The sequence below is a fragment of the Gymnoscopelus braueri genome (assembly GCF_963280865.1).
Source record: "Gymnoscopelus braueri genome assembly, chromosome: 18".
Classification (NCBI taxonomy): domain Eukaryota; kingdom Metazoa; phylum Chordata; class Actinopteri; order Myctophiformes; family Myctophidae; genus Gymnoscopelus; species Gymnoscopelus braueri.
The window spans coordinates 21,263,667-21,290,047 of NC_137618.1; the positions used below are offsets into that span (position 1 = coordinate 21,263,667).

Genomic DNA, 26,381 nt, shown 5'->3' on the forward strand with positions numbered 1-26,381 from the left:
TTGCCATGGTAACCATGGCTATCAATTGCGGCATGCAGTGCAGGGATATTTTGTAAGCATCCTTTTCCATTTGTTTCCTCATTATTTCACAGCTTTTTTGCAATTCTCAGTAACTACTACACTTTGTTTTTAACCTTGCCATGTTAGATAAACAGCTCCATGTAAAACACTACTCATGTACACTCGCTGTAACAGAAACACTTGTCTTCCATTCAGCTAGCCAGGTAATAAAATAACACTGTGGCCATATAATCAAAATGCACAAATACGACCGCAGTGGCATCAACAACAATTATGTTCTTGAAATATTTAATTTCACACTACTACTTGGATTTAGGTGCATGCCAGGAAATTATGCACATGTACACACACACACACACACACACACACACACACACACACACACACACACACACACACACACACACACACACACACACACACACACACACACACACACACACTATTACACAGTCAAAATAAATGTGAATTTATCCATTTGTAACTCTTAGAGTGTACACGTGTAATGAAATGGACCCGTGAGGGTGTACATTTGTACAAATTGGAGTTAAGTGAACACTGAGGATTTTACTGTGTAAGTTCCTGTATCCTCTATGTGTCCTTCCTTGTGTGTGTGTAACATCTGCAGGAGCACAGGGGGCTTTGAGCGGGAGGAGGGAATGGTAGGGGGAGTGGGAGGGGTGTCACAGAGGTTGTGAGGATAAGTAGCCCCATATGCACACACCCATGCACAAAACATTACACACATATTCACATTCACAGATTATACACTCATATCATACTTTACAGTCACGTACAGCACAACCTTCCTCATGCACACACACACTCACTCACTCACTCACACACACACACACACACACACACACACACACACACACACACACACACACACACACACACACACACACACACACACACACACACACACACACACACACACACACACACACACACACACACACACACACACACACACACACACAGAAGGCCACCCCTGCCTGCACCAGTGGGACCAACAGATGGCTTGGGCAGATTACGGAAGGAAATATCAAACTGGAGAGATCATGTTATCAAATTACTGCAAGGAGATTAGACTTAGACAATTAACGGCAAGAATAATCTATTGGTTTTCAGTCTTTATCCTCCGATTGGCCTCTTTAGCACATATTTGTTGCATGACAAATGATGCAGACATGTATTAGAGTCATGCATACTAATGATCTGAATGATATAATTACGTTAATCTGCATCAGATGATTATTTAATGGAAAGCAATTATAGCAATGGCTGAAGCTTGATGATTTCATTTGGTGGTGGGTGACTGAGGGTAGATGGTTGAAACCATTTAGTCTCTGTTTGAAAATATATATGATAGAAACACAAAAACAATATGGACTGGTACATTTCTTCCTCATCATACAGTGCATATTTCTCTCTGTCATCATTTACAGTTAAATCCATAGTGTTAATTGAAATGCGAGAGTGTAAAAATGTACCCTTATGGGTACATTATTTTTCCATTTGTACCCTCTTTGAGTGAAATGGACACTGAGGATTTTACTGTGTTCCACCCACATTTCTAGGATTGTGGAGAAAAGTGGGAAAGCCTATGAGGGCTCCATCGGCGGGGGTGGCCGAATTATTCGCCACTTTCGCTCCAGCTCGGTGCCCATCCCCCTGGAGAACATGGTCCATTCCACTGCCAGTCCATCCATCAAACCAGCCCTGCAGCAGGCAGCCCACACTACAGAGGATGGGGCGGGTGGGGGAGGTCTTGCCTCCCCTCGCAAACAGCCTCCTCCCAAACCAAAGAGGGACCCCAACACTCGTCTGAGTGCCTCGTATGAGGCAGTGAGTGCAGGACTGACAATGGGACCTAAAGAAAGTCCCACTCCGGAGGGTTACGGCTCTCCGGCTGGAAGCCCCCCGAAAGCCCAACTGTCCCCTACAGACCCAGCAGGTATATACAGCACCATCACAAACATTCACCAGTTATATGATATATATTGATATATGATTGAATATTTTATTCGACAGAAATGTAAAAACAGCACGAGTACAGTCAACACTTTGTCTAAAAGGATAAAAAGTCCTTGCGGTCTTGTTTCCATTGGGGTCCTAGGTATTCAATTCATCGACATATAAAATAGCACCAAACATTCAATATCATCACAAATATATTAAAAATCACACCCAGTGTGAAGTGGGCGGTGTGGTCACAGTGGTCATCACAGTGATGGAAGAAGTGATGGAAGAAGTGATGGAAGAAACCATAACTTTAAAAAAACACATTTATGTTTTTTTTTAAGTTATGGTCCTATTTATAGGGCTATGCACATGTGTCATGTTTCCCTAGCCAATCACAGTCCTGAATAGACTGTGATTGGCCAATCACGGTGCAGGGTTAGGGGGGTACACTGGTGGCCAATCACAGCGCAGGGTTGGGGGGTGCAAATTTCCAAACCTCACATATAGGGGCGGTTTCACCGCCCAAAAAACACTATGTACAGAGTAGAAAAAATAAGTGGGGGGGGGGTAAAAAGGGGGGGGGGGTTGCCTGTCTAGTATGAATAGGCCTTTAAGGGAGAAGTGAACTACCTCCCCCTTTGGCCTCATGAAAGGTGAATTTTCAGGGCTGTTTTAAAGGAAGCCAGTGATCTACATTTTTTGAGAGTTACAACTGAATCCCCGTTATCTAACTGGCATTGCTTGTCATTTCCACTTTCCTCAGCCAAGCCCCGCCCCCACAGTGATGACTACACCACCACGAGGAAGGTGCCGCCCCCCAAGCCAAAGCGCAGCCCCAATACCAAGCTGACCGGCTCCTATGAGGACATCAACGTCATATCGGCCCAGCTCCAGCGGCTGCGCCCCCTTGACATCAAGCTGGCCCTGCTCTCCAGGAGCGGCAGAGTAGCCTCTATAGACGCACCACACGGGGCGCCACTGAGCCTGTACCAGGCACAGGATGAGGAGGACGTGTACATTGAGATGGTGGGTTCCCAGCCTCGGACCGGGAGCCTCCAGGAGCCCCCAGACAGCCCAGAGCAGGCAGACGCCGAGGCCGTCTATGAGGAGATGAAGTACTTCCAGCCCGATGACGGCTGGCTTCCGGCCAGCATGGCGACCAAGGCAGCCAAGCTGGAAACCATGCAGCTGGGCTTGGTGGGTCTGGGGGCGTCTCCTCAGAGCGCCGCCATGGACATCCCCCACCCCCAGAACGCCAGCACGGCCTCCAAAACTCCCCATGGGAAAGACGGAGGCTGTGACATCCCTGCCCCCTTCCCCAACCTGCTCCCCCATCGCCCGCCTCTCCTGGTCTTCCCCCCTTCCCCCGTCACCTGTTCCCCAGCTTCGGACGAGTCCCCCCTCACCCCGCTGGAGGTGAAGAAGTTGCCCGTGTTTGAGACGAACCTGAACTATGCCGCCGGCCCGGACAGCCCCCTCTCGCCGCAGTACGCCCGGCAGAGGGCCGACTCCTCGCCCAGCCTCACCGTCCTCATGCCGGATAAGTCCACGCCTCCTCTCACCCCTCCGCCTCCTCCTCCTCCTCCCAATGCCCCCCCTCCCCCCTACCGCCCTCCCTCCCACTTCCCCTTCCCGCCGGAGCCCAGCTTCCTGTCTTTGACGCGGGTGGCTTCGGTCACGGGGGGATCGGACTCCCCGAAACCCTCTTCCTTGCACCGGGTGGCGGGGGATCCCCTGGGGAAGCCCCCCCCATACTCCCCGGCAAAGGCGTCCCGCCCCGAGCCTCGGAGAGCCCACTCCTGCTCCTCCTCGCCGCTGCTGTTCAACCCAGCCAATGGACGACCCCTTACCAGCCCCATGGATGAACTCAACACGTTGATCAGCTCCGGACGCAGCCTGCTGAGGAAGTCCACTTCCCGCCGCAAGATGAGAGATGGAGGTCAGTGACATATGCTCTCACACACATGAACTAAGACCCTTTCGTACACACACACACACACACACACACACACACACACACACACACACACACACACACTGTGTAGAGCCTATCCACCGTTATTTCTCCCGCATCACACCTCTTTCTCCTCTCCCTCAGCCACTGTTTTTAATTAAAGCTGCTTTAGTGAGTGCTTGGTCCATCACTAGGATTTATCAACAGTAGGGAGAACCCTGGCCATGCCTGGCTACACCTTTACTAGTGCGCGAGTGTGTGTGTGTGTGTGTGTGTGTGTGTGTGTGTGTGTGTGTGTGTGTGTGTGTGTGTGTGTGTGTGTGTGTGTGTGTGTGTGTGTGTGTGTGTGTGTGTGTGTGTGTGTGTGTGTGTGTGTGTGTGTGTGTGTGTGTGTGTGTGTGTGTGTGTGTCTAGTGGGTGGGGAGTTAACCTTTGCGTCACTGTAATTTCTCACACACTGTTCCATACAGCCTACCTGATGTAGGTTATGCGTGCGTACATGCGTGTGTGTGTGTGCTGTAAGTGCATGCATGTGTCTGTCCGTGCGGGCGTTAGTGTGTGTGTGTGTGTGTGTGTGTGTGTGTGTGTGTGTGTGTGTGTGTGAAGTGTGAACCCCTCCACCAATATGTGATAGCTACAGTGATGAGGTCATGATCAAACTCTCAGCCAGGTCTGTGCCAGATGATTTATTGGACATTGGGTGATTACCTTCTATAGGGCAGGCGAGTATAGGTTGTGGATTAGTAATATCCTACTGTGTGTGTGTGTGTGTGTGTGTGTGTGTGTGTGTGTGTGTGTGTGTGTGTGTGTGCACATGTGCTGAAGTGCATGTGTATCCGTTTGAGTGGGGGAAGGGAGATCACCCAACCACCCACCTATACGTATCTCCCCATTCTTCACACCTGGAAACTTCAGTCGTTAATAAAGCTCTGGTGGCCAACCACCCTCTTTGGCCCACATGAAGCAGCCCATCCGTTACAGTCTCCTGTGTGGTGCCCTTTGGCTGCTGCAGCTGCCTCTTAACATGTTAGCTAATGAGCTAGCTAGCGTAGCCTGCTTGAGCCCGATTCATATTTCATCGCACGACAGTGTCTCGCGGCAGAATTAGCTGACCTACAAGCTCACAACGCGCCGTGAATGCGACGCGTTGTGAGCTTGTAGGTCTGCTATTTTCGCTGCGCGATGGAGCATAGGCCCAAATTAGGCCTTCGCTGTCGCACTGCACTTAAAGCATGCACTTTAAGCATGTTTGCTGCATCTCCCCAGCGTACTACAAGCAGAGCACACATTGAATGCTGCGACTTTGATGCAAGGGCTAACCTTTGCGTAAACAGGGCAAGGACATTCGTCACATACAGTAAAGCGGATGAGTCAGGAGAGTCAGAGGTGCCTTTAGCACATTTTAGACATCCCTTTCACCATTAAGCTTAAGAAACATACAGGGGCACGGTGGCGCTGTCGGTAGCGCTGTTGCCTCACAGCTAGAAGGTCCTGGGTTCGATTCCCGCCGGGGACGCTGTGAGCGCTGGGGGTGTTTCCTCTCCTCCGCGTCATCAGTGCCCATACCCTAGGTGGGGTTGGCGAAAGGGCCTTTCTGTGTGGAGTTTGCATGTTCTCCCCGTGTCCCTAGGGTAGGTACCCTCATAAAAACATGCAGTAATCCTGGTCTCTATACTGCCTCCCCCTGGTCAGCCGGGGCGCCTGATGGAGGGGAAAGGAACTGGTTGGAGTTGATAAGAAGCGGCTTGCTAGCTCCTCATGCATTGAAGGAGGCATGAGCTCAGTTCTGAGCTTTCCCTAGGCAGGCAGAGGGAGAGTAGCCCAGGATTACATAGGCAATTGGCACTGGGCAATGGGTTACAAAATCGTGGGCAAAGAAATTTGGAAGAAAAAAAAAGAAACACTCAGATCAGAGAAGGGCTCAGGGACAACAGAAACATGTTGTCTCAGTGCATTTTCCTCCATTTAAGTGTCCCTTTCCCTCAAAGTGTATTAGCAGTGGCTGGGTTAATAATACATGAGAAGTAGAATGATGAGGATGGGTATGAAATATTCAACAGCTCACTCATGTTCTACAGAAGACTGTGTGACTGCCCACTGTAGGAGCACACCAGGACACTACGATCATGCAGCCATAATGAGACAGGTTAGAGAACTAGAGAGGGGGGGAATTATCCAACCAAATTATGTTTACTCCCGGTCTTGACAAATGGTCATCCAGGCATGCAGGCTAATAATAATTGTGTGGACTTGGCTAGTTTTGCAAATGACCCAGTTGTGTCATGCTGCTATAATGGGGACAAGGTCAAGAGGGCCTGGAGCTCACCTCCTTATAAGAGAGCATAGAGACGCAAACGCAGAGGCACTGACGCATCCGTCTCACGTGACTCCTTACCGGCTGACTCCTCGTCAGCGCCTGTACCTGTGCGGGAAAAAAAAGAGCTAGCGTCATGGAAACTGTGTCTGCGACAGGGGAACTCGGTGCCGGGAGTTGGGGCGGAGGGGGGGTCACAACCTTGCTGTTATTTTGAGTCCGCGAGGCCAGGCGGTGTGCTGAGATCTGAGCACGGCGAGATGCCGATGGGCTTAACGGGATGGCCTACTTCCGTTCCCTGCTGGCCGTTAAAATGGCTGCGTGTGATACCTGACGCTGCGGGGGTGGCCAGGGGTTAGAGTCGCTATCTCAGACATCCTTGTGAAGAGCAGCTGCCCTCGCGCTCCTGCACCTCCTCCTCTCAGGGGAACGGGAAAGCCACAGGAATGCCAAAGGAAGAGGGCAGGTGGTCGGCCCTGCGGCCTTCTTATAACATCACTCATGACCACTAGCACCCCCATAACCTCAAGCCGGATTTAGGGCACGATCATCATGCGTCTGAAGGGGAGCAGCCAATGCGTGCCGAAGTGTCGAATGCGTCAATTACCTAGGATTGCGGGGGCAGTGCATGGTTTTCTGGTGTGTGGTTCGTTTGGCATACAAACTACTGAAACGAAATGCCTGCCAAGTGGGGTCGACAACATGCTTCTTTCCTTTTGGTTGACACCCTGTCAAAGTTCACCAATGTTGAACTCCATGCTTCATACATCTACTAATTTCCGTGTGCGACACTGCATGCAACAAAGCACATCAAGCCCTTCAGCAGCAGCCGCACAGAAATGCTCCACCCGGACATTTCCTTCTGGCTACAGGGTTCATTCTACACACGCGAGTTCCCCTCCAGCCCTGCACTCTTCACAAGCACTCCATCCCACGCATAGACTCTCTCTCTCACCTACTCCAAGTCTTTTTTCCTCTCTATCGCTCATGCAAACACCCACCTACCCCATGGGCCGTGTTGTGTGGAGGATAGAGAGGAGTATATTTAGGTATCTCATGAATAGAGGGGGCCGGGGGTTGCTCGACGTGGGATGGCAGCTGATGAATGCCCGTCCACGCACACGCTGAAACCCACACGATCGTCCGCACACGTGAACACATCCCCATTCTGCATGTGTGGTGAGAGCTATGTGAGTCCCTGAGGGTTGACTGTAGGGGTAGACGAGGGTCACGTTGGGTCACCTTCCTACCGAACAGCCCTGCGTGAATGCTGTATCTATGACATCAGGCCGAATACCGGAAAAAACACATTGGGCAGGAATTTGCCTCTTTCTCACTCGTGTATTCCCATCAATCCATAACACAAATATTTTGAACGTCGGTGATGTCATGAATGTAGTCTTGCTGGCCTGTCCTAACAGTCAACAAACAATACGATTATGGGAATGGTTAATTGTCTTATCTGAAGAGGAACCTGGACTAATGGTAGTGAGCAGTGTTGGAAAGTAACTAAAGTAATATGTAACTTAAAGTAATATTATTACTTTTTTCCAGTAACTAGTAAAGTAACTAATTACTTTTGGCAGGGAGTAATAAGTAAAGTAACTATATTACTTTTTAAACAAGTTATACTGTATGTAATAAGTAATATATTACTATGTTTTAGGAACTTTTCCAACACAGTGTCGGAAAGTAATGTTTTAGTAACTTTTCCGACACAGTGTTGGAAAGTAACTATAAAGTAATATGTAACTTAAAGTAATGTATTACTTTTTTCCAGTAACTAGTAAAGTAACTAATTACTTTTGGCAGGGAATAATAAGTAAAGTAACTATATTACTTTTTAAACAAGTAATATGTAATAAGTAATATATTACTATGTTTTAGTAACTTTTCCAACACTGGTAGTGAGGTAGTTAGCTGTTCTCTGCAAGTCCTTTATGTGTGTACAAGGAATATGATTTCCTCTGTGCATGAGGCACTATATATAATGCGTGTGCTGATCAATACCATGTTATGCTCCTTTCATTTTTCTCGCTCAGGATTCAACTCCAACATCAACCTGCCTGGACGGGAAGACTGTGGCTCCGCCCCCACCTCCCCATCTCCACAGTTACAGGACAGGAACGCCAACAACCGCAATCCCCACTGCCCTAGCCCCGCCCCCATCGAGAATGGCAACCAGATCTCCAATGGTACCAGAGCACGCATGATATGTCCATTTACGAGCTATAACTTTTTTTGCCCAGGGTATAAGTTCTGGAGGGGGGGGGGGGGGTCCAACGCTTGGTGGGCAAACCAACAACGTAGATTATAGTTAACCCATTGAGACCTGAGGCGATTCTTAAAAATGTTTTCTAAATCCTAACAGTTTTTTGAAAAAAAATCTGAAAAATATTTTTTCACGATTTTTCAAAAATAGCAGATCTACAAGCTCATAGCGCGGCACTCGGTGCCGCGCTATGAGCTTGTATATCTGCTATTTTTGAATAGCCAAATAAATCTAAAGTGACACAGATGCGTTCCAGGTATTAATGGGTTAAATGAATCATTCTGACCAGCTAGCTTGTCCAGGTTGAACATCAGACTTGTCAGTCATTTTCACTACGGAGTCCTGATTGAAATTGTTTCACGGAGAAATCACAGAGTGAGGGAAGTATGACGGGAGGGGTGCTATGAAGGGCTGATTGGATGGGTGGATTGGCCCAGATGGTGATAGCGAGAGTAGAAGAATAATACAATTTGAAAGAGAATAAACGGCAAATGTAAAAGAAAAAGAAAAAATCACACCCTGTGTGAAGTGGGCGGTGTCTTGCTAGCTAATCACAATACTGAATGGAGTCAACCAATCATGTACAAAAAATAAATACATTTATTGAAACACTCTTTATGATGGAAGAAACCATAACTTTAAAAAAACAAATTTATGTTTTTTTTAAAGTTATGGTTTCTTATATAGGGCTATGCACATGTGTCATGTGACACTGGCCAATCACAGTCCTGAATAGACTGTGATTGGCCAATCACGGTGCAGGGTTAGGCGGGGTAAATTTTTGGCCAATCACAGCGCAGGATTTGTTGTACAAATATCCAAACCTCACTTATAGGGGAGGTTTCACCGCCCAAAAAAAACGCCTACAATGATTACAGTGTTCCTATTGATCTCTTACTGTACCTTCCTCTCTTTTCCTTTATGTTTCCCTCTGCCACTTGACACATGATGTTTCACTACCCCCACCCTCGCTTCCGCCCCCATCGCGTTGCGCGTTCGAAGAGTGCAATGACCTTCAGACTTTTGCATGTCCATGATGATTGTGTGTTAAATGATGGCTGGTGGGTGCGCATTCCTCCACTCCCACGTTCTTACTTTATGTGTTGATGCTGTCATTGTTCAGGGTCGTTGGAGGATGACAGTCACGGCAAGTCAAACTCGTCCAGCTCCACCTCTCTGCACAGACACATGGACAGCCATCATACTCAGGTAAACACATGCCGACAGTGATTGGTCTCAATAGAAATGTTTTGCTGCTCCTTAACCCATTAAGACCTGAGGCCGATTCTAAAAATGTCTTCTTCTGAAAAAACGTATGCTAACGTTGCTATATCAGTGGTTCTCAAATGTCTTCATGTCAAGGTACACCCAAAATTATAGGTATTAGGCCGCTGACCCCCATCTCAAAACAATTTGTTCCAGGGACCCCCAGAAGCAAAGATTTGAGTAAAAAAATATCTAAAACATATATTCAAAGAATTATATTCACAGATTTGTTTCATTTCTATGAACATACTGAAATTTCAATGCTGGCCTCCTTTTGGAAACTACCTTACCAGCATCCTGTGTCTTTATTTGAACACATACTACATACATAGTACATAATATGCTGATGATGATGCTCTGATGAAGGCATCATGCTGAGATGCTTAAACAGGCTGAAATGGCTAGGGGACGGTCTTACATTTGTGTATGTTGGAGTGCTGCTATTTACACTCATCTATTGTAGCTGAGCACAAACAGTCAAGGAGACAGTCAGAGGGAGCATACCTGCTCGCTCGCATCTTGTCAAACATCGATGCATTTAAGCACAAACACAGAAATTACACAATATTAGGCAGGGCTACATGTTGTTTCAGACTTTGTCGTAACAACAACGTTCATCATTACTGAGAAGGGCTTAAAAGTGGCTTCCATTGAACAAATTGTTTCACTTGTGACATGTGAGCTTTCCCTGGCTCTTAACATAAGTTTAGGGTTACAGGATTGGATTTTAGCTCCTATGACACACACACACACACACACACACACACACACACACACACACACACACACACACACACACACACACACACACACACACACACACACACACACACACACGCTCCCGTACAACCGCATATAGGCCCATCACGTGAGGCGGAGAAAGGGAGAATCCACCTTGACCATCTCAACTAACACACAGAACCTCGTCTAAAAATAGAGACACAAGACGACACACAAGACTAATGAACACAGCAGTGTTACAAAATGTGAATAATTGAATTTGGTTATTAATTATTCACTGGTACAGAATCGGCCCTCGCTGGGAGAGGTGATCTGAATACAAATAACACCTAACACAATTAACTGCTCCTGTAACACCTGAGGGTGACTACAACACTGCGTTTTCCCCAATAGTATCTGACCCAATCGCTGTCAACTGCGGCCAGAATGAAATGTCCATATTGTATCACTGGATCGATGGAGATCCATTGATTCAATGAAACAAGACATGGCAAATTGATTCATTTCCATTCGTCCTTCATTGGGATCTGTGTTGTGCTCTATGGAGAGTTGGCGGTGATATCAGGGGTGTAAAAAGCAAATGGAAAGGAGCAAAGTACGTTGTGATCCAGTTTCCATGCGGCCCCGGGCACAGCATTCTCTGGAGATTCTCACCAGAGATAAGAAGGCACGCTGCGTTCCCACTCCCCTGGTTTGCTAATGGAATATCCCTGCTTTCTCTATTACAGACTGTGAGAGAAAGAGAAAGAGACATTCTGAAAATGTCATATGAGTTTAGTGTAGAAAATGAGATGAGCACAGTGAGTAGATGTTTCCCAGCATGTGGTATGCTAGCACACCCTGTTCAAGACAGCCTCGGTTATTCTTACACGGTGTGACATAGTGATATAATAGCCAGGTCTTCTGAGGTAAGCTTCTAATGTGGAACCTTCTAAACTTCCTTTTCAGGCTATACCGTTACTTCACGGTGGATTTTATTCCAGTATTATCGCAGCATTACACTGCAAAGTAGTTTAAAATGGCATAATAAACTGTATGCCCTCAGGTAATGTACAGGCTGTTCTGCTGTCTCACTCTTCCTCTCTTTCTTTTATCTTCTCTCTCTGTGATGCTAAAGTATTGTCGCTATTTCTCCTTCTTGTCTTTTCTTCCAGAGGGGGCATCTCAACTTCTCTCCGTTCGGCACGGGGGCTGCCCTCTAAGGCAGGGAGGGGGGTCGGGGGGTGAGGGTTTGTTGGAAGCACCCTTCACTTGTAGGGATGTGGTGAGTGTGGTCCACGCCAAAACTTGGAAACCATTGATCCATGGCACAGCCTCACTCCTGCCCCCTTTTCTTCATGTAAAAGCTGCCCTTAAAGGTTTAATGACATTCACTTTTACACCACATTCAAAGTCTTTGTCCTGGTCCTTCAAAAGTGTACAAAAAGTTTTAAGTGAAAATTCAATTCCAGTGATCCATGGCAGGTGTTTTTCTCTCACATTTCTAAAGCCTTTTCAACTGCAATGAAAAAAGAAATCTTTGCCTGCGGGTGTCGCTGGTGAGGGATTTTGCCTGTCAATCATCGCCTCTGCTCCGCCCTCCCCAAAGGAAAGGATAGGGGAGGGGAGGGGCGAGGAGGAGAGTGGGCGGGATTAATCGACTGTGACCTCACTGTCGAAGGGCCAAGCTCAGATTACTTTTCAGCCTAGTTATTCAGAAAACCCCAGACCACAGAAAATCCACTGAATGTTCTAAGTTCAGGTTTTTTGGGTGTAATTGAGGTCATAAAACCCCAAATAAAACATTGAAAATAAAAAAAGTGAAAATGAATGTCATGATACCTTTAAGCACTGGCCTCAGGCATCAGAACAGCTGGCAACCCTCACCTTTGTGACATCAGAGTGATGGCCAAACCTCTGATCCTGGAATCAGTGACCTGTCTTTCCTGTCTCTGCCTCTTTGAAGGAAACTGCAGCTCTTGGGTTCAGTGTAAACACTTTGCCTCCACACTGACATCTATCCGACACAGTAAAATCTTCAGTGTCAAATGGAGGGTCAATTTTTAATTAAAACTGAGGACTCTAGTGCGCTACTGTACCCTCACAATCTTAATGCTGTATATATCGGAGATGCACTTGTATGCCGCTTGCATCTTTGCTTCTGCAACATCAGGCATGAGGAAACATTTGCATGGCATTGAGTTCTAATCTAGACATTGACTTTTCTTCAGGGATCTGTACAGTTGGGTTATCTCCATGCATGCAGGTCAGTTCTTGTGAGATAAGAGTTGATCAGTGAGAGTTGGAGAGTTGGTGGTCAAGCGGTGTGACCCAACATTAACCCCAGAGTAAGAAGCTTAAGTAGTGCTGAGCGGGTATTGGGGTGGGGGTTTGTGGGCTAATCGCTGGCTCCAGCAGACATGTTTGGACTATTTGAATTGCATGTTTGGGTGGACAGAAACTTATTTCCAACCATACTATTAGACAACCTGCGGATTAGCAAAGATTTATGCACAGTTGCCATGCAAGCATATAATACGTGCACTCCGATAGGCCTACATGTTGTGGCTGTGGCGAACATGCATTCATTACGAAAACACTAAAGTAGCTGGGAAATGTCTTTTGGGCAAAGGAGAGCTGCAGTTTTTTATTGCGGTTTGTGCCATTCCTCTGCCAGGAATTTTATTTTGCTGAATCCATTGCACAATCCCCTTATTTTTGTTTGTTTGTGTGCTTTGTTTTTGTTTCCAAAAAGATCTTATCATCTTGTACTGGTTCAATGTTTGACTATAATTACTCTTACACTACTGGCAGTACTCATGCTTTTTATATAAATTGGTAAAAGAATAACCCCCAGACCTTGAAAGCTCAGTTCTAGCAGTTTATGCTAGACCTAATTGGTGAGGCTATGGGAGAATGTCATACTTGGTGTTAGTTCACTGATTACCATTCAGACAATCCAGGGTGACCTTCATGTTGGCCCCCTTATCTCACTAATCAAGTGTGGTGTCTGGAACTTGGTTCCATTACCATGAGTTCATTGAGGAGTTGGGAACCAGTCTGCAGCCCAGAATACCGTTCAATTAGCCGCATTCCAAACCATGTTGATGTAGGATTAGCAGATCTAAGGGGACAGAGAAAAGCAGGGGATGAATGAAGGGCGGGGGGATGGATAGCTCGCTTAGGAATGAATGGGTGGGCTTGTTTCGGTTTCTGTAAACATTAGTCAACAGCAGTCTAGCCTAATCGTGTGAAGAATGGACAACTGTCTGTTTGCACTTTCTCACTGTTTGGTTAGATGGTATTGAGTCATTCTTTTTGTGTCTTCTTCCTTCATGGTGAGAGAGTCACTATAGTTTAGGCTAGGCTGGTTCCCGGTTCCGAATGAGTAGAAATTAATGAATACATGAATTGGTGGGACCGGGGTGCGTCTTTGTCAATGCGTGCATGTATGATTTTTCTCCTGCTCTCGCTGGCCAAAGCTTCACTAGGCCGCGCGCGCGCGCGCGCGTGCGTGCGTGCGTGCGTGCGTGCGTGCGTGCGTGCGTGCGTGCGTGCGTGCGTGCGTGCGTGCGTGCGTGCGTGCGTGCGTGCGTGCGTGCGTGCGTGCGTGCGTGCGTGCGTGTGTGTGTGTGTGTGTGCGAGAGAGAGAGAGAGTAACCCTCCCCCTTCAAGTGAAACGGGTGGAAATCTATTCATACAGGTCATCATTGTAACCACCCACACACAGTAATATCCTCTGTGTTAATTTATCCATTTCTAACTCCCGAGAGTGTACAAACGTAACCAAATGGATCCATAAGGGTCCATTTGGTTGCATTTGTTCACTCTCAGAGTTAAATTAGCCCTGAGGATTTGACTGTGTACACACTTAATACAGAGGGCCTTTAACTGTTTGTCCTCTAATACCATTACCACCCTCACCGAGCGTATTAGTGAACTAGTCTACAGTGGGGTTTTGAGCCCTCTGTGTTTCAACAGCTATGCAGATGACCAAGGACAGAAATTGATTTTTTCCCCCACCCTGCATTAGTATTTGTGTAAATGAAATGGAGGTTTGTGCAGCTAGTTCACCACAGGGAACTGATACGCTGTAATGTAGTTATCTATAGTGAAGTGGTAAGTGACATGTATCCATCAGTACGTGCCGATGGCTGGGATCAATGGAGGCCTAACGGGTGATTCATACTTACCTGTGCACCGGTGTCGCGCACTGAAACTAGGCGATCTACAAGCTCATAGCGTGTGGCAGCGCTACACGTTGTGAGCTTGTAGGGCGCCTGTGTTCAGTGTGCTATATGACATGCAACCAAGTATTAATCAGGCATAACGTGTCACTGAAATTTGACATCCTGTGCTAATTCGCTGTGTGTGTGTGTGTGTGTGTGTGTGTGTGTGTGTGTGTGTGTGTGTGTGTGTGTGTGTGTGTGTGTGTGTGTGTGTGTGTGTGTGTGTGTGTGTGTGTGTGTGTGTGTGTGTGTGTGTGTGTGTGTGTGTGTGTGTGTGTGTGTGTGTGTGGACAGGCGTTGGCCTACTACTGTATGGCCTCGGGTCAACCTTTAGTCTCTGACTGACAGTTTGGAATGACCACTAGTCATCCTAGATTATCATGGCATTACCATAACATTACCATTCCATTAACATATTGATTTTGATATTGGCCTTCCCCCAGGGAGGAGGCATTTAAGAGTCTCTGTAATTGTGTGTGTGTGTGTGTGTGTGTGTGTGTGTGTGTGTGTGTGTGTGTGTGTGTGTCTCCGTTAAAGTGCTTGCTGTTTCACATTTGAATTTCTAAAGCAGACACTTTATATACCAGCAACTGTGTTGTTTGAAGACATGATTGATCCGTGATTTGGGGGGGGTGTAAATAAGTGATGATGTAATCAGCACGGTTCAATGTTGAGATGCGGGTAATGACGTCACTGTTGAGTTAAACACACATCATACAATGTAGACATTAAAAGACACTTCATATCAAATGCATATGTGGTTTTCAATGTCAACATTCATCTGTCTTTCTGAAATAGCGATTGGTGTGTGTGTGTGTGTGTGTGTGTGTGTGTGTGTGTGTGTGTGTGTGTGTGTGTGTGCTTGGGGGGGGGGGGGGGGGCTACACTCCACTACTATGTGTGCTTTACTTGATCCCACAATATAACCCTAAACCTCTTTTTACTAACTAGTGTTATCATTAATACTGTAGTGTGAGTAGATGTTGCATGTGGCATGATATTGCGCAATGTTAATGCACTCATACTGGCCCCCAGTACAGTGGAGATCCCCCTATAATGGTGCCCTCCACTTAGTTGTCCCGTATATGGACATTCAAGTGAACCCCTCTGTCTATACTCTGAACCACAGACCCTTCTGTCTGTACCAGGGGCCACAGACTAAAGATCAGGCTTAACTACGCTGTACATTTTGTCTCTCAGACTTGATGATAGGTGAACTAGTTGTATGGTGGGTTATTGGGGGTTAACTTGAATGCTCCCGTTCATTCATGAGTGTTGTAAACTGTAGTTCCGACAGGAAGGTTCCTGTGCTGGATTCTCCTTGTCGTGGCACATTGTTTACCCATGAACCTGCATCACGTACATGTTCTTCAGAGACATGTGGTAGTTTGATGATAATTTAACCATGCGCGATAATACATACAGGATAATATGTACAGTATATTATGTAGTATACTGTAGTTCTCTAGAAAATCTAATAATATAATACGAATATTTGAAAGTCCTCAAATCAAATTTGTAGTAAGATACAGTATATTACCTCACCTTTATACTGCACTCTGTGGGAAAAGACTGTATTTGAATGGTAAAACATCAGGGATTCCAATAGCATCATACCAGTCCAGGTGTTGTGGCAATATTGCATATTCTGGACGGAGCTTAGCCACAGTTATGTGTGTGTGCGCGAGTGCGAGTGCGTGCGTGTGTGTGTGTGTGTGTGTGTGTGTGTGTGTGTGTGTGTGTGTGTGTGTGTGTGTGTGTGTTTGTTTGTGTGTGCGTGCTTGGCCCGTGTGTGTGTGTGTGTGTGTGTGTGTGGGTGTGTGTGTGTGGTGTTGCAGAAGGACACAGTGTTCCTGCATGTCTGCTGTTCCAGTAGCCAGTGTTCCTGGCTGGCGTCAGAGCAGAGAATAGCCTGGCAGGGAGGTGTAAATTATAGATTAGGTCTCTGAGCATTGTGCTTGTACAGGCAATCAATGCTGTGTGTGTGTGTGTGTGTGTGTGTGTGTGTGTGTGTGTGTGTGTGTGCGTGTGTGTGTGTGTGTGTGTGTGTGTGTGTGTGTGTGTGTGTGTGTGTGTGTGTGTGTGTGTGTGTGTGTGTGTGTGTGTGTGTGTGTGTGTGTGTGCGTGCGTGTGTGAGAATATGTGTATTCAAGTGCATACAGCTTGACTTTGTGCGTGCATACACATACCTGTGCGTACACAAATGCACACACGTACCTGTGTGTGTGTGTGTGTGTGTGTCTGCATGCTTGTGTGTGTGCGTGAATAGATGTGTGGGAATGTGTATATGTGTCTGTGAGTGTGGTTGTGTGTGCATGTGACTGTGTGGCCTGGATTCCTGGAATGCGTCACTGACTGTACTGTATGCTTGGCAATATGCAGGGAAAATGTTGCAGTGTGATTCCCGCTGGTTTTATTTAGCTCTCCTCTCCAACTCCAGCAGCGATGGAAAACAGGGGGGGAATCACCACCTGTGTGTGTGTGTGTGTGTGTGTGTGTGTGGTGTGTGTGTGTGTGTGTGTGTGTGTGTGTGTGTGTGTGTGTGTGTGGTGTGTGTGTGTGGTGTGTGTGTGGTGTGTGTGTGTGGTGTGTGTGTGGTGTGTGTGTGGTGTGTGTGGTGTGTGTGGTGTGTGTGTGTGTGTGTGTGTGTGTGTGTGTGTGTGTGTGTGTGTGTGTGTGTGTGTGTGTGTGTGTGCACATGTACACATGCATGCTAACATTACATGTGTAGACATTTGACATTTATCGTTGGAATGTTCTACTATAAACTATTGCTGGAAAGGAATGGTGGAAGAATTTCCGATCCATAGAATTTCCAGACCTATCCTGAACCATGTCGCCCAAAACTAGTTTTCGCACCTGGTATGGATCATACTGGAACAGATCATAACCTGGTATGGATCATAACCTGGTGGATCATACTGGTATGGATCATAACCTGTTACGGATCAACAGGGCTCTGTCCTACTGCTGGCACCACTGACTGAGGAAGATTGGAATTCCTTTCTGATTGATCGGCCCGGGTATTGACCGGCTGATGACTGATGACATCTCCTACTTAGACTGACGTGTGTGCGTGTGCGTGTGCGTGTGCGTGTGCGTGTGCGTGTGCGTGTGCGTGTGCGTGTGTGTGTGTGTGCATGTCTGTTCAAGGGTCAGTTCATATGGTAGTCGCTCCATAGAGGTGTTGCAGTCTGTCTCCACATATAACCACTCCTCTCTGGCCCTTCCTAAAAGTTGACGTATGGAGGCTCTGGGGTACAAGGGTATGGAAATGAGGTGTCATTAAAGCTGCCAGTCACAGAAGGGATTCCCATTGCTGGCTCCTAGATGTCCCTGGTGTCTCCAGAGAGGGCTCAGCGCCAGCCCCAGATTCATCTCATCTCCTCTCCTTCTGTTAGGACGATGCCGGAGAGACACTGGCCCACCGAGAGCGGAGAAAATCAGCCCAATGATTATTGCTTCTTTCAAAATGATGGATCAGGCAGAGATGTGGCCTATTTTTCCTCCAGCCGCCAGTGTCAGGGGCCTAATGCAGACAGATAATGATCAGAATATGATATATCAAATCTCTTTCGGTTCCTCTTCATCCTCCTCTTGCACGCGATTCAAATCTGATTGACTTGTGAAATATGATTTTATTTTTTCCTTCTCTGCTCCCTCTCTGTATGTGCATAAAACCACCGCTTGTCATTGCCAAACCACCTCTCTCCTCCCCATTTCCTGCACTCATAGCCTGGCCACTTCATCTCCCTGCACCCTGAATGTTGAGGAGTCAGTAATAATTTAACGAGGGCTTTGAATGTGAACGCTTTGTATAATATTTTCTCTCTACCCCCACCCCCACCTCCTCTCCTGGCCGGCCCCTTCATTTGCACCCCCAGGTGAACCAACGGCTGCGCGTGTGTGCCGGGGATGAGAGCACCGCCCTCGGGGAGTTGCTCCGCTGGCGTCGAGTGCAGTGTGAGGGGCACAGCAACTGGAAGCACCGCCCACCTCAGTCGCCACCCCTGCCCCCCAAGCTGCTCTGGACCAATAGGAACGCCTCCCCATGACACAAGTTCCAGATGGGTGGATAGATGTGTGGTCCAGTTTTCTGCGTTGGCTGCAACATCCCTCCTTCTTTGCCCTCTGCCACCCTCACATACTTTTGTCCTTTAAACTTTATTTCTTGAAAAAAAAAAGGTCAAAGTAGGCCAAACCACCGGAGCACCCAGGAAGACTTCAGAAGGTGTCTGGTCCCTGAGTTGAGTTCACCAATCACTCTCCCCTCTCCTCAATGTGGAAGTCCTCTGCAAACGTATTCCAAAGCCCCATCCCATAAAATGGAGGCTTGTAGACCTACCACCGTGCAACACTGACAGCCGTTATCCACAGAGAATGAGTGGCTGACAGACACAGTGAAGGTTCCCATAGGGAGCAGAGTCTGTCCGTATTAGTCCGCTACGAAGTGGTCCTCGATATTCTAGCCTATCATATTGAATTACTGTGCACAAATGTGATCCAACCCCAAAACATGGTGCTGATTTTATTTGTGTTCTGTTCCCACTATTGCTTGCGTGTGACAAATACCCCCCCCCCCCCCCCAACACACACACACACACACACGATCACACACGATCACACACATACACCTCTCAGACCTGATCCTAGATCTGACGTTTACAAGTCAATTAACATGTTTGTATTCACAGCTTTGGTGTGTTCTGAGTTGCTGACAGAACTGTTTCAGGTATACAGCTCCCAGCTCAGTCTGTCACGACCAGGCTTCAGATGCTACTGTAACAATGACAACTGCTAGGTGTGCCACAGGTCAGGGTATCCCAAGGTGCACCTGTCTGACTCACTGCTCTGCTACCCACCAACCAGCCTTTCAGTTTAGCACAAAGACACAGGGTGGACTGGGCAAAAACGCACACTAAAGCACTTGCCTTTTCTGCGAAAGGGGGATCCAACCAAACCTGTTTTAGGTTGATAACGCAAAAGTGTTGCAGTAGTTTTAGCCAGCTAGACAAGGTATGCTGTGACTATAGCGTAATGTGCCAAAGGGACACCAGTTCTGTACGACATGATGGCTACAGTTAACCTGTTTAGTTATTCAAACATGTTGATATGCAGTAGTTCCCATACACACAGACTAAACATCAGAGATTTTATACATTACCAAATGCTAACTATTCATGTGGTTCAACAGTGAGACAGTTCAAATGAGTCTACATGGTCCAAACTAAAGAGCATAATAAGGACAACCTTGGATCATAAGATCATGTCTCTTGTACACCAAATGGTGTTATGTGTTTAGTCTTTCTATCAAGTGGGGAATGATGTTCCGAGGACTAAAACACTGTGTTAATTTATCCATTTGTGAGTTTGTACGCTCTCTGAGCTATATTAAGGAGGATTTTACTGTGTAGACTGTACAGAGTTCAAGAGGACATACTGTATAGTAAACTCCCACCTTCATGCATACAGTACAGTTTGTCCTCAAATACACTCAGTATCCTCAACGTCTATACTCTCCTTCCTTCAGCCTCCCACCACCACAGCTATACTCTGGCCAAAACGCACACCCACCACTCCGACCACCACCTCTCCTTTTTTCCTCCTCACTCGCTCTTCAACCCCCAACTCCCCCCCACCCCCTTCTCCCAACGGACAACGGCTGTTTCCATGGTAACCGCCCTGTAAATAGTGACCAGTGGTATATGTTTTAATTTTGACTAAGACAGGAAAAGCACAGCGATAGAAAGACGGAGAGGAAGTAGAAAAACTTAGATAATATTATCTAGATATTTTTAATGAATGTCTTGGGTTTGATGCAATGACTGAGGCAAAGATAAGAGGTTTATTTTATAATGTGAATATCTTTTTTTTTTCCAGAATGATGATTGTCTATTGATATGAAAATCTTTATATACTATTTAACTTTATTTGATTCTCCCTGCTGGGACCCCATATGTGAGTCTGCTGATTTATTCCTGTGATGCAAGGCAGATGTTTTTTATTATTGTTCGCGGGATGGTTCCTGGATGTTCTATTGCACAACATTAATGTGTGGTGTGTGGCGTCGGCTCCTGTAATGGGCCGGGTGTGTCTCGACAAGCTGTTTGATCTTGCAAGATTAGTCTGAATCGTAAGAGCCATGAGGTATCAATAGCGCCAATTGATTTCTCATTCCCACTGATCACCTGCTGTGTGTCTGATTGATCCGGCATTAGGAATTAGCAGCGCCATCAGAGCATCGACCTTGGCTGCTGATAGTGCCTGGAGCAGCGTAAATAAAAATCAAATCAAACGAACAGAACCAGTGGAATAACACTGAAATGTGCATCATGAGCACAGCGCCGGCCCAAGGTTATTGAGGCCCCTAAACAAAAATTGCCATTACTGACATATCCAAAATAGGGATGCCAGGTTGAAAGTGCTTAAAAAGGTTACAAAAGTAATATCACGCAATTAAAAACATAAATCATAATTATATGAGCGTACAGGATCGGTATTTGATTGGGGGGGGTAAAAATAAATTCTTGACAGGATGATAATTTGTATTTGTTCACTGGACCCTAAACAAATGTTTACTTTGTTTAGTGGGTCGGGCCGGCGTTGCACAGACAGAGCATCAGGTGAGCAGTATGGTGGACCATCCGTTTTGAATGACTGCGTGAATGTATAGATGGAAATGTCAAACAAATGTCTCTCACTGCCTGCGCTCATCAAGAATAGCCCACCATGTAGCTCACTACTTGAACCACACGCCTGTATCTAACGAGTGTACCTGACCGCTTATTATGATTATTGTCTTTTTATTGTCTTTAAGAGATCTATATGCCGTGTATCTTTTTTAACGACACCACAACATTTCTGACAAGATGGTGATTGAGTTGCTGATTAGCACCTCACGCTGTGAGCAGTGTTGCATGAAGACTGATATAATGCAGAACTTCGTTAAGTTAACTTTTGTTTTGTCATTGGTATGGTCTAGCTAGCTCATCCATAATAATACAAAAATAAATACACTTACCTAAAATGAAAATGATGTCATTATCTACTCATCCTCATGCCAGTTGAAACAGATGAGGCTTATTTGTACACACAATAACAAAAACACTAGTAGCAGCTTTCTACAACTACAACACAACGTGAGGCAATGGTGACCGGTTTTTAGACGTTGAAAAGAATGGCAAGAAATAATAATGTAAAGGGCTGATCTCCATGGACTTCAGTTGTTTTGTAGCAAGCTGGCTACAAAGATTTGCTGGCAAACTTTTGTGGGAAAAGAAACATCCGTGTTTTAACTCCAGTGCCATGAGATTGAGTAAATGATCACAGAATTCTCATTTTTGTTCAGAGTGGACAGTTTTTTAACAGCAGTGTAGATTATGATCAAAACGAAGACATGCACAGAAAGCATCATGAAGATACTCTGCATAGCATACACGTGAAACTAGAATCCATACCTTCTCCAAATCTTCCATTTCCCTGTACACTGTTGCAAAAATCTCTTTGCAACGTTGCGAGCTTGTAGTTCAAAATGTTGTGAGCTTGTAGATCTATTTTGGCCGAATGTTCGCTCCCAAAACATTGATGCTAGGGTTCATGTGGTTAACACAAGTCATGAAAAAAGAGGAGATAGATAAGAACATTTTCCTCGTATTTTTTTAGAAGACTACATCAGCGCTTTTGACCCTGCATGACTGTACGTCAGGTCTGGTCCTTTATGAACTGTTCATGTTCAGAAGATTTGCAAGGTTTCCTTGTATGAAGAACTGCTTCCCACTGCACTGTGAATCACTGCGCTGTCCCCTACTACTGCCGTCGCTATGCCTGTGTTCCATCCCACGTCCAACTGTTAGCAGTATCCCCCCGGGCCCTCGCATGTTCACATAATGACTTGCATACACAAGGCACCCTGCTGACCTGGGCCCAGGGTGTTGTAAGAACATCCTTTTCTGGTGCTGTATATTTCCATATGGTTGCTTCACAGGTAGCCTACAGACAGGGGAGCGTATTCAAAGAGGTGGCTGTTGGCCCTGAGTGGGGGTTATCAGCATTGCCTTTTGTTCTACCTGAGAGACAGGAGGTCTGTCTCCATCCCCTTTTCCTGCCTCATACAGGTGCAAATTGAATCAGGGAACTCAGAGGGGGATCTATTGTTTGTCTGGGTGGGTCTAACTTTTGGAGGCTGACCCCCACCCCCTTATTCAAAATGTGACCACTGCTATAAAGAACCATACTGAAATGCATCTTAGTGTGTGTGTGCCACTCCAGGCCGTTGGGCTGTGGAGATGGTTGGCTGTTCTATACTGTCTGTACTGTCTGAATAAACTGGAAGCAACGAAACCTCACTAACTAGTGATGACTCCTTCATTCTACAACCATTCATTCTCATCTCTGGGACAACAAACTTATCTGCAATATGGCGTTGTTGACAACTATAAAAGCAATAGAAACCTTTAAGTCTGTGGTTCTCAGATACCACATTATGGCGTCGAAGTCGGCAGTCGTGTTGGTTTGGTTTTTTGGAGGCGCAAGTCTCCAGGGATACTGAGCCAGGCGTCGAAAGAACGTGCGGCGGGACATCGGGACGACATGACGACAACTTTTCGAGAATCTACAGGGAGTGGACTTCGTGACCAGATCTAGGACGGCTGTACGACTCATCTGGCTGCTCAACATATCTTCTGCGATCGCTAGAAGGGCGCGCTGCGGTGCAGACGGCAGAGCGGAGAAATTGGTGTGTCGAATTTCTTCGTGGCGGGTATGTTGTGGGGAGAGGACAGCGGGTGCCGGCAGAGTGGAGAACTTGCGATGAAGGGGTTCTTCGTGAAGAGTGTGGTAACACATCTTCAGCGATCGCTAGTGGAGCGCTCTGTTGTAAAATGCAGCTATCTGTTGACAATCTGGGTACGGCGCTGGAGCACGGCTGGGGTGAGGGGATGACATTGAGGGAGACTGCAAGAGAGACATTATCGAACGGAACGCTGCGCATATGGGACCTGGGGTTACATTTTTGTGATATGGGTGATTTAAACTATGGGGCTATGGCTGCCATGGAGGAGTGATGTGAGGATTTTTTTTTCTCTTTCTGGTCTCTGGGGTTAAATGTGGATTTTTTTATTTTTCGTTGTGCTGAGAAGACCGGGCGAATCCCGTGACGAGGTACATGGAGCCGGGACATTCCCGTGGATGTGTTTGAGGGCGAATCCCTTATGTTTTATGTATAACATTTTTTCCCAGAGTTTAAAGGCTAACAGAGGGATCCTGCACGCTGTTTGGGGGTTGATAATTGTAAAATGTTGACACCTCTGGAAATGTTCCAAAATGTACTAACTTAGGAGCAAAAAGCAGGAGCAAAAAGAGCTTACTTTACTGGGTTTTGGGACCTTTCCTCGGGGTGTTTGAGTTTTCTGTCTATTTGATGTAATTCACCGTGTCGCTGTACTATGTAATATTGGTTTTTGTATGTGCATTGTTCTGTGTGATGTTGTTTGCTGTTTTAGTTTTCCTGAATGTTAATTTTTTTTTCCTGGTTGGTGTTCCGGTCGCTTTTCATGGGGGGCGGATTCTTTGTGGTTCTTTTGAAATATACGTGTTTGTGGAAGACGTTTGAAGTCTCCCATGGGGGGTCTGCTGTATATTTCCATATGGTTGCTTCACAGGTAGCCTACAGACAGGGGAGCGTATTCAAAGAGGTGGCTGTTGGCCCTGAGTGGGGGTTATCAGCATTGCCTTTTGTTCTACCTGAGAGACAGGAGGTCTGTCTCCATCCCCTTTTCCTGCCTCATACAGGTGCAAATTGAATCAGGGAACTCAGAGGGGGATCTATTGTTTGTCTGGGTGGGTCTAACTTTTGGAGGCTGACCCCCACCCCCTTATTCAAAATGTGACCACTGCTATAAAGAACCATACTGAAATGCATCTTAGTGTGTGTGTGCCACTCCAGGCCGTTGGGCTGTGGAGATGGTTGGCTGTTCTATACTGTCTGTACTGTCTGAATAAACTGGAAGCAACGAAACCTCACTAACTAGTGATGACTCCTTCATTCTACAACCATTCATTCTCATCTCTGGGACAACAAACTTATCTGCAATATGGCGTTGTTGACAACTATAAAAGCAATAGAAACCTTTAAGTCTGTGGTTCTCAGATACCACACTGGCAAATGGAAAATACTGCCAGTTATCTTTGTTTGCCAGGAATCTATTTATGCCCCCCTCCCCCCCATTCCTGGATCAGCTCAGCTGGTGCTACAGGACATTTTACTGTTCCAAGTCCATGTCCGTATAGTAGTCAAGTGAGACACTGAATATTTTAGCGCCTAAAACATGGGTATCTCACTGCCTTTCATATTTTTATTTTTATTTTGTATTGTTTTCTCTCTTTTGTACATGACATACAGTATATTTTACCCGCATATGTATGTGTTTGTGAAAAGAAAAAGAGATTGTATGTGCTGTTTCATAATTATGTTCCCAATGTTTTATAAGTACTTGTACAGCAATAAAGCACAATTGTGTCAGTGCTAGTCTTTGGTGTGTGTGTGTGTGTGTGTGTGTGTGTGTGTGTGTGTGTGTGTGTGTGTGTGTGTGTGTGTGTGTGTGTGTGTGTGTGTGTGTGTGTGTGTGTGTGTGTGTGTGTGTGTGTGTGTGTGTGTGTGTGTGTCCACATTTATAACTCCCAAGAATATTATATTTGTATGCTCTGGGTTAAATTAACACCAAAGCTTTTACAGTACACAATACACATTTACGAACACTTTTCTGGTGAAAAGAAGCCAGTCCATTGTTGTGTACAGCATGGAACTGAGAGTGAGAGACAGACAGCCAGTCATAATCTGTCATGTTTTACAGCCGGTCAGAGGGAGATTAGCAAGCTGGGACACGACAACGCAGGTGATTTGTGGTTTGGCAGGTTGTCTGGGGTAACATCGTCGGGGGCATGGCTGCCATCTCTCTTCATGTCAAATCAGGTGGCGCTTCAAGGCTTCAGGGGAACTTAAGCCTTTGTTTAGACCTCCTCACTAAACTTCAAAGGCTCCCGAAAAAAGCACTCACCTCCACACGGTTAGGTGTGTGGATGGTCCAGCTCTTAAAGGACGTGTGCCTTTTAGTTGCCCAAACAGTGGGTCTGGACCCATAATTGGTCGCGGACCAATTTTTAAGGATCGGAGTGAATACCCCTTTATTTATTTTTTTCCTACATTTTGATTTTAAGTATTATTATATTAAAAGAAAATCAATTAATTAGAGGGAATAAAAATACTTTTAAAGAGTAGTGAAAATAGCAGATCTCAGCTCTGTAGATAGGCTATTTTCACTAGTTTTTTGGCCTGGGGACACATCATGTTGGAGACATCGAGCTAAAAGGTTTGGGCGCCACTGCCTTAGTGCAAGGTCAAGTCCCTTCGTGGGCAATCAGGCTATTTTCCTGTCCTTCAGGTAGATGATGTTGGAAGACCAGAGGGGTTTGTCATAACATAATGTGCATTCATGGGAAAGTCTTTGAATAATTGTATTAGTCAGTGATGAGCACACACACACAAATATGTAGACTTCCATGTTGAGACAGAGTTTGGCTATGGTCCCAGGGGCCCTACATTATTACTGTCAGAACGTACGGCGTGACATTCTCTCGCAC

The 26,381-nt window shown here is 46.2% G+C and overlaps 1 protein-coding gene across 1 annotated transcript in view; it reads left to right on the plus strand.

Moving 5' to 3' along the window:
* Positions 1–18,958, plus strand: part of myo16 (myosin XVI) — a 128,732-nt gene extending 109,774 nt beyond the window's left edge. Inside the window, exons 31-35 of the mRNA XM_080412619.1 lie at positions 1,605–1,981; positions 2,753–3,928; positions 8,300–8,452; positions 9,653–9,738; positions 18,629–18,958. Of these exons, the coding sequence (XP_080268745.1) occupies positions 1,605–1,981; positions 2,753–3,928; positions 8,300–8,452; positions 9,653–9,738; positions 18,629–18,799 (1,963 nt within the window). The 3' untranslated portion in view covers positions 18,800–18,958. The remainder of the gene's footprint in view (positions 1–1,604; positions 1,982–2,752; positions 3,929–8,299; positions 8,453–9,652; positions 9,739–18,628) is intronic.
* Positions 18,959–26,381: the final 7,423 nt, after the last annotated feature.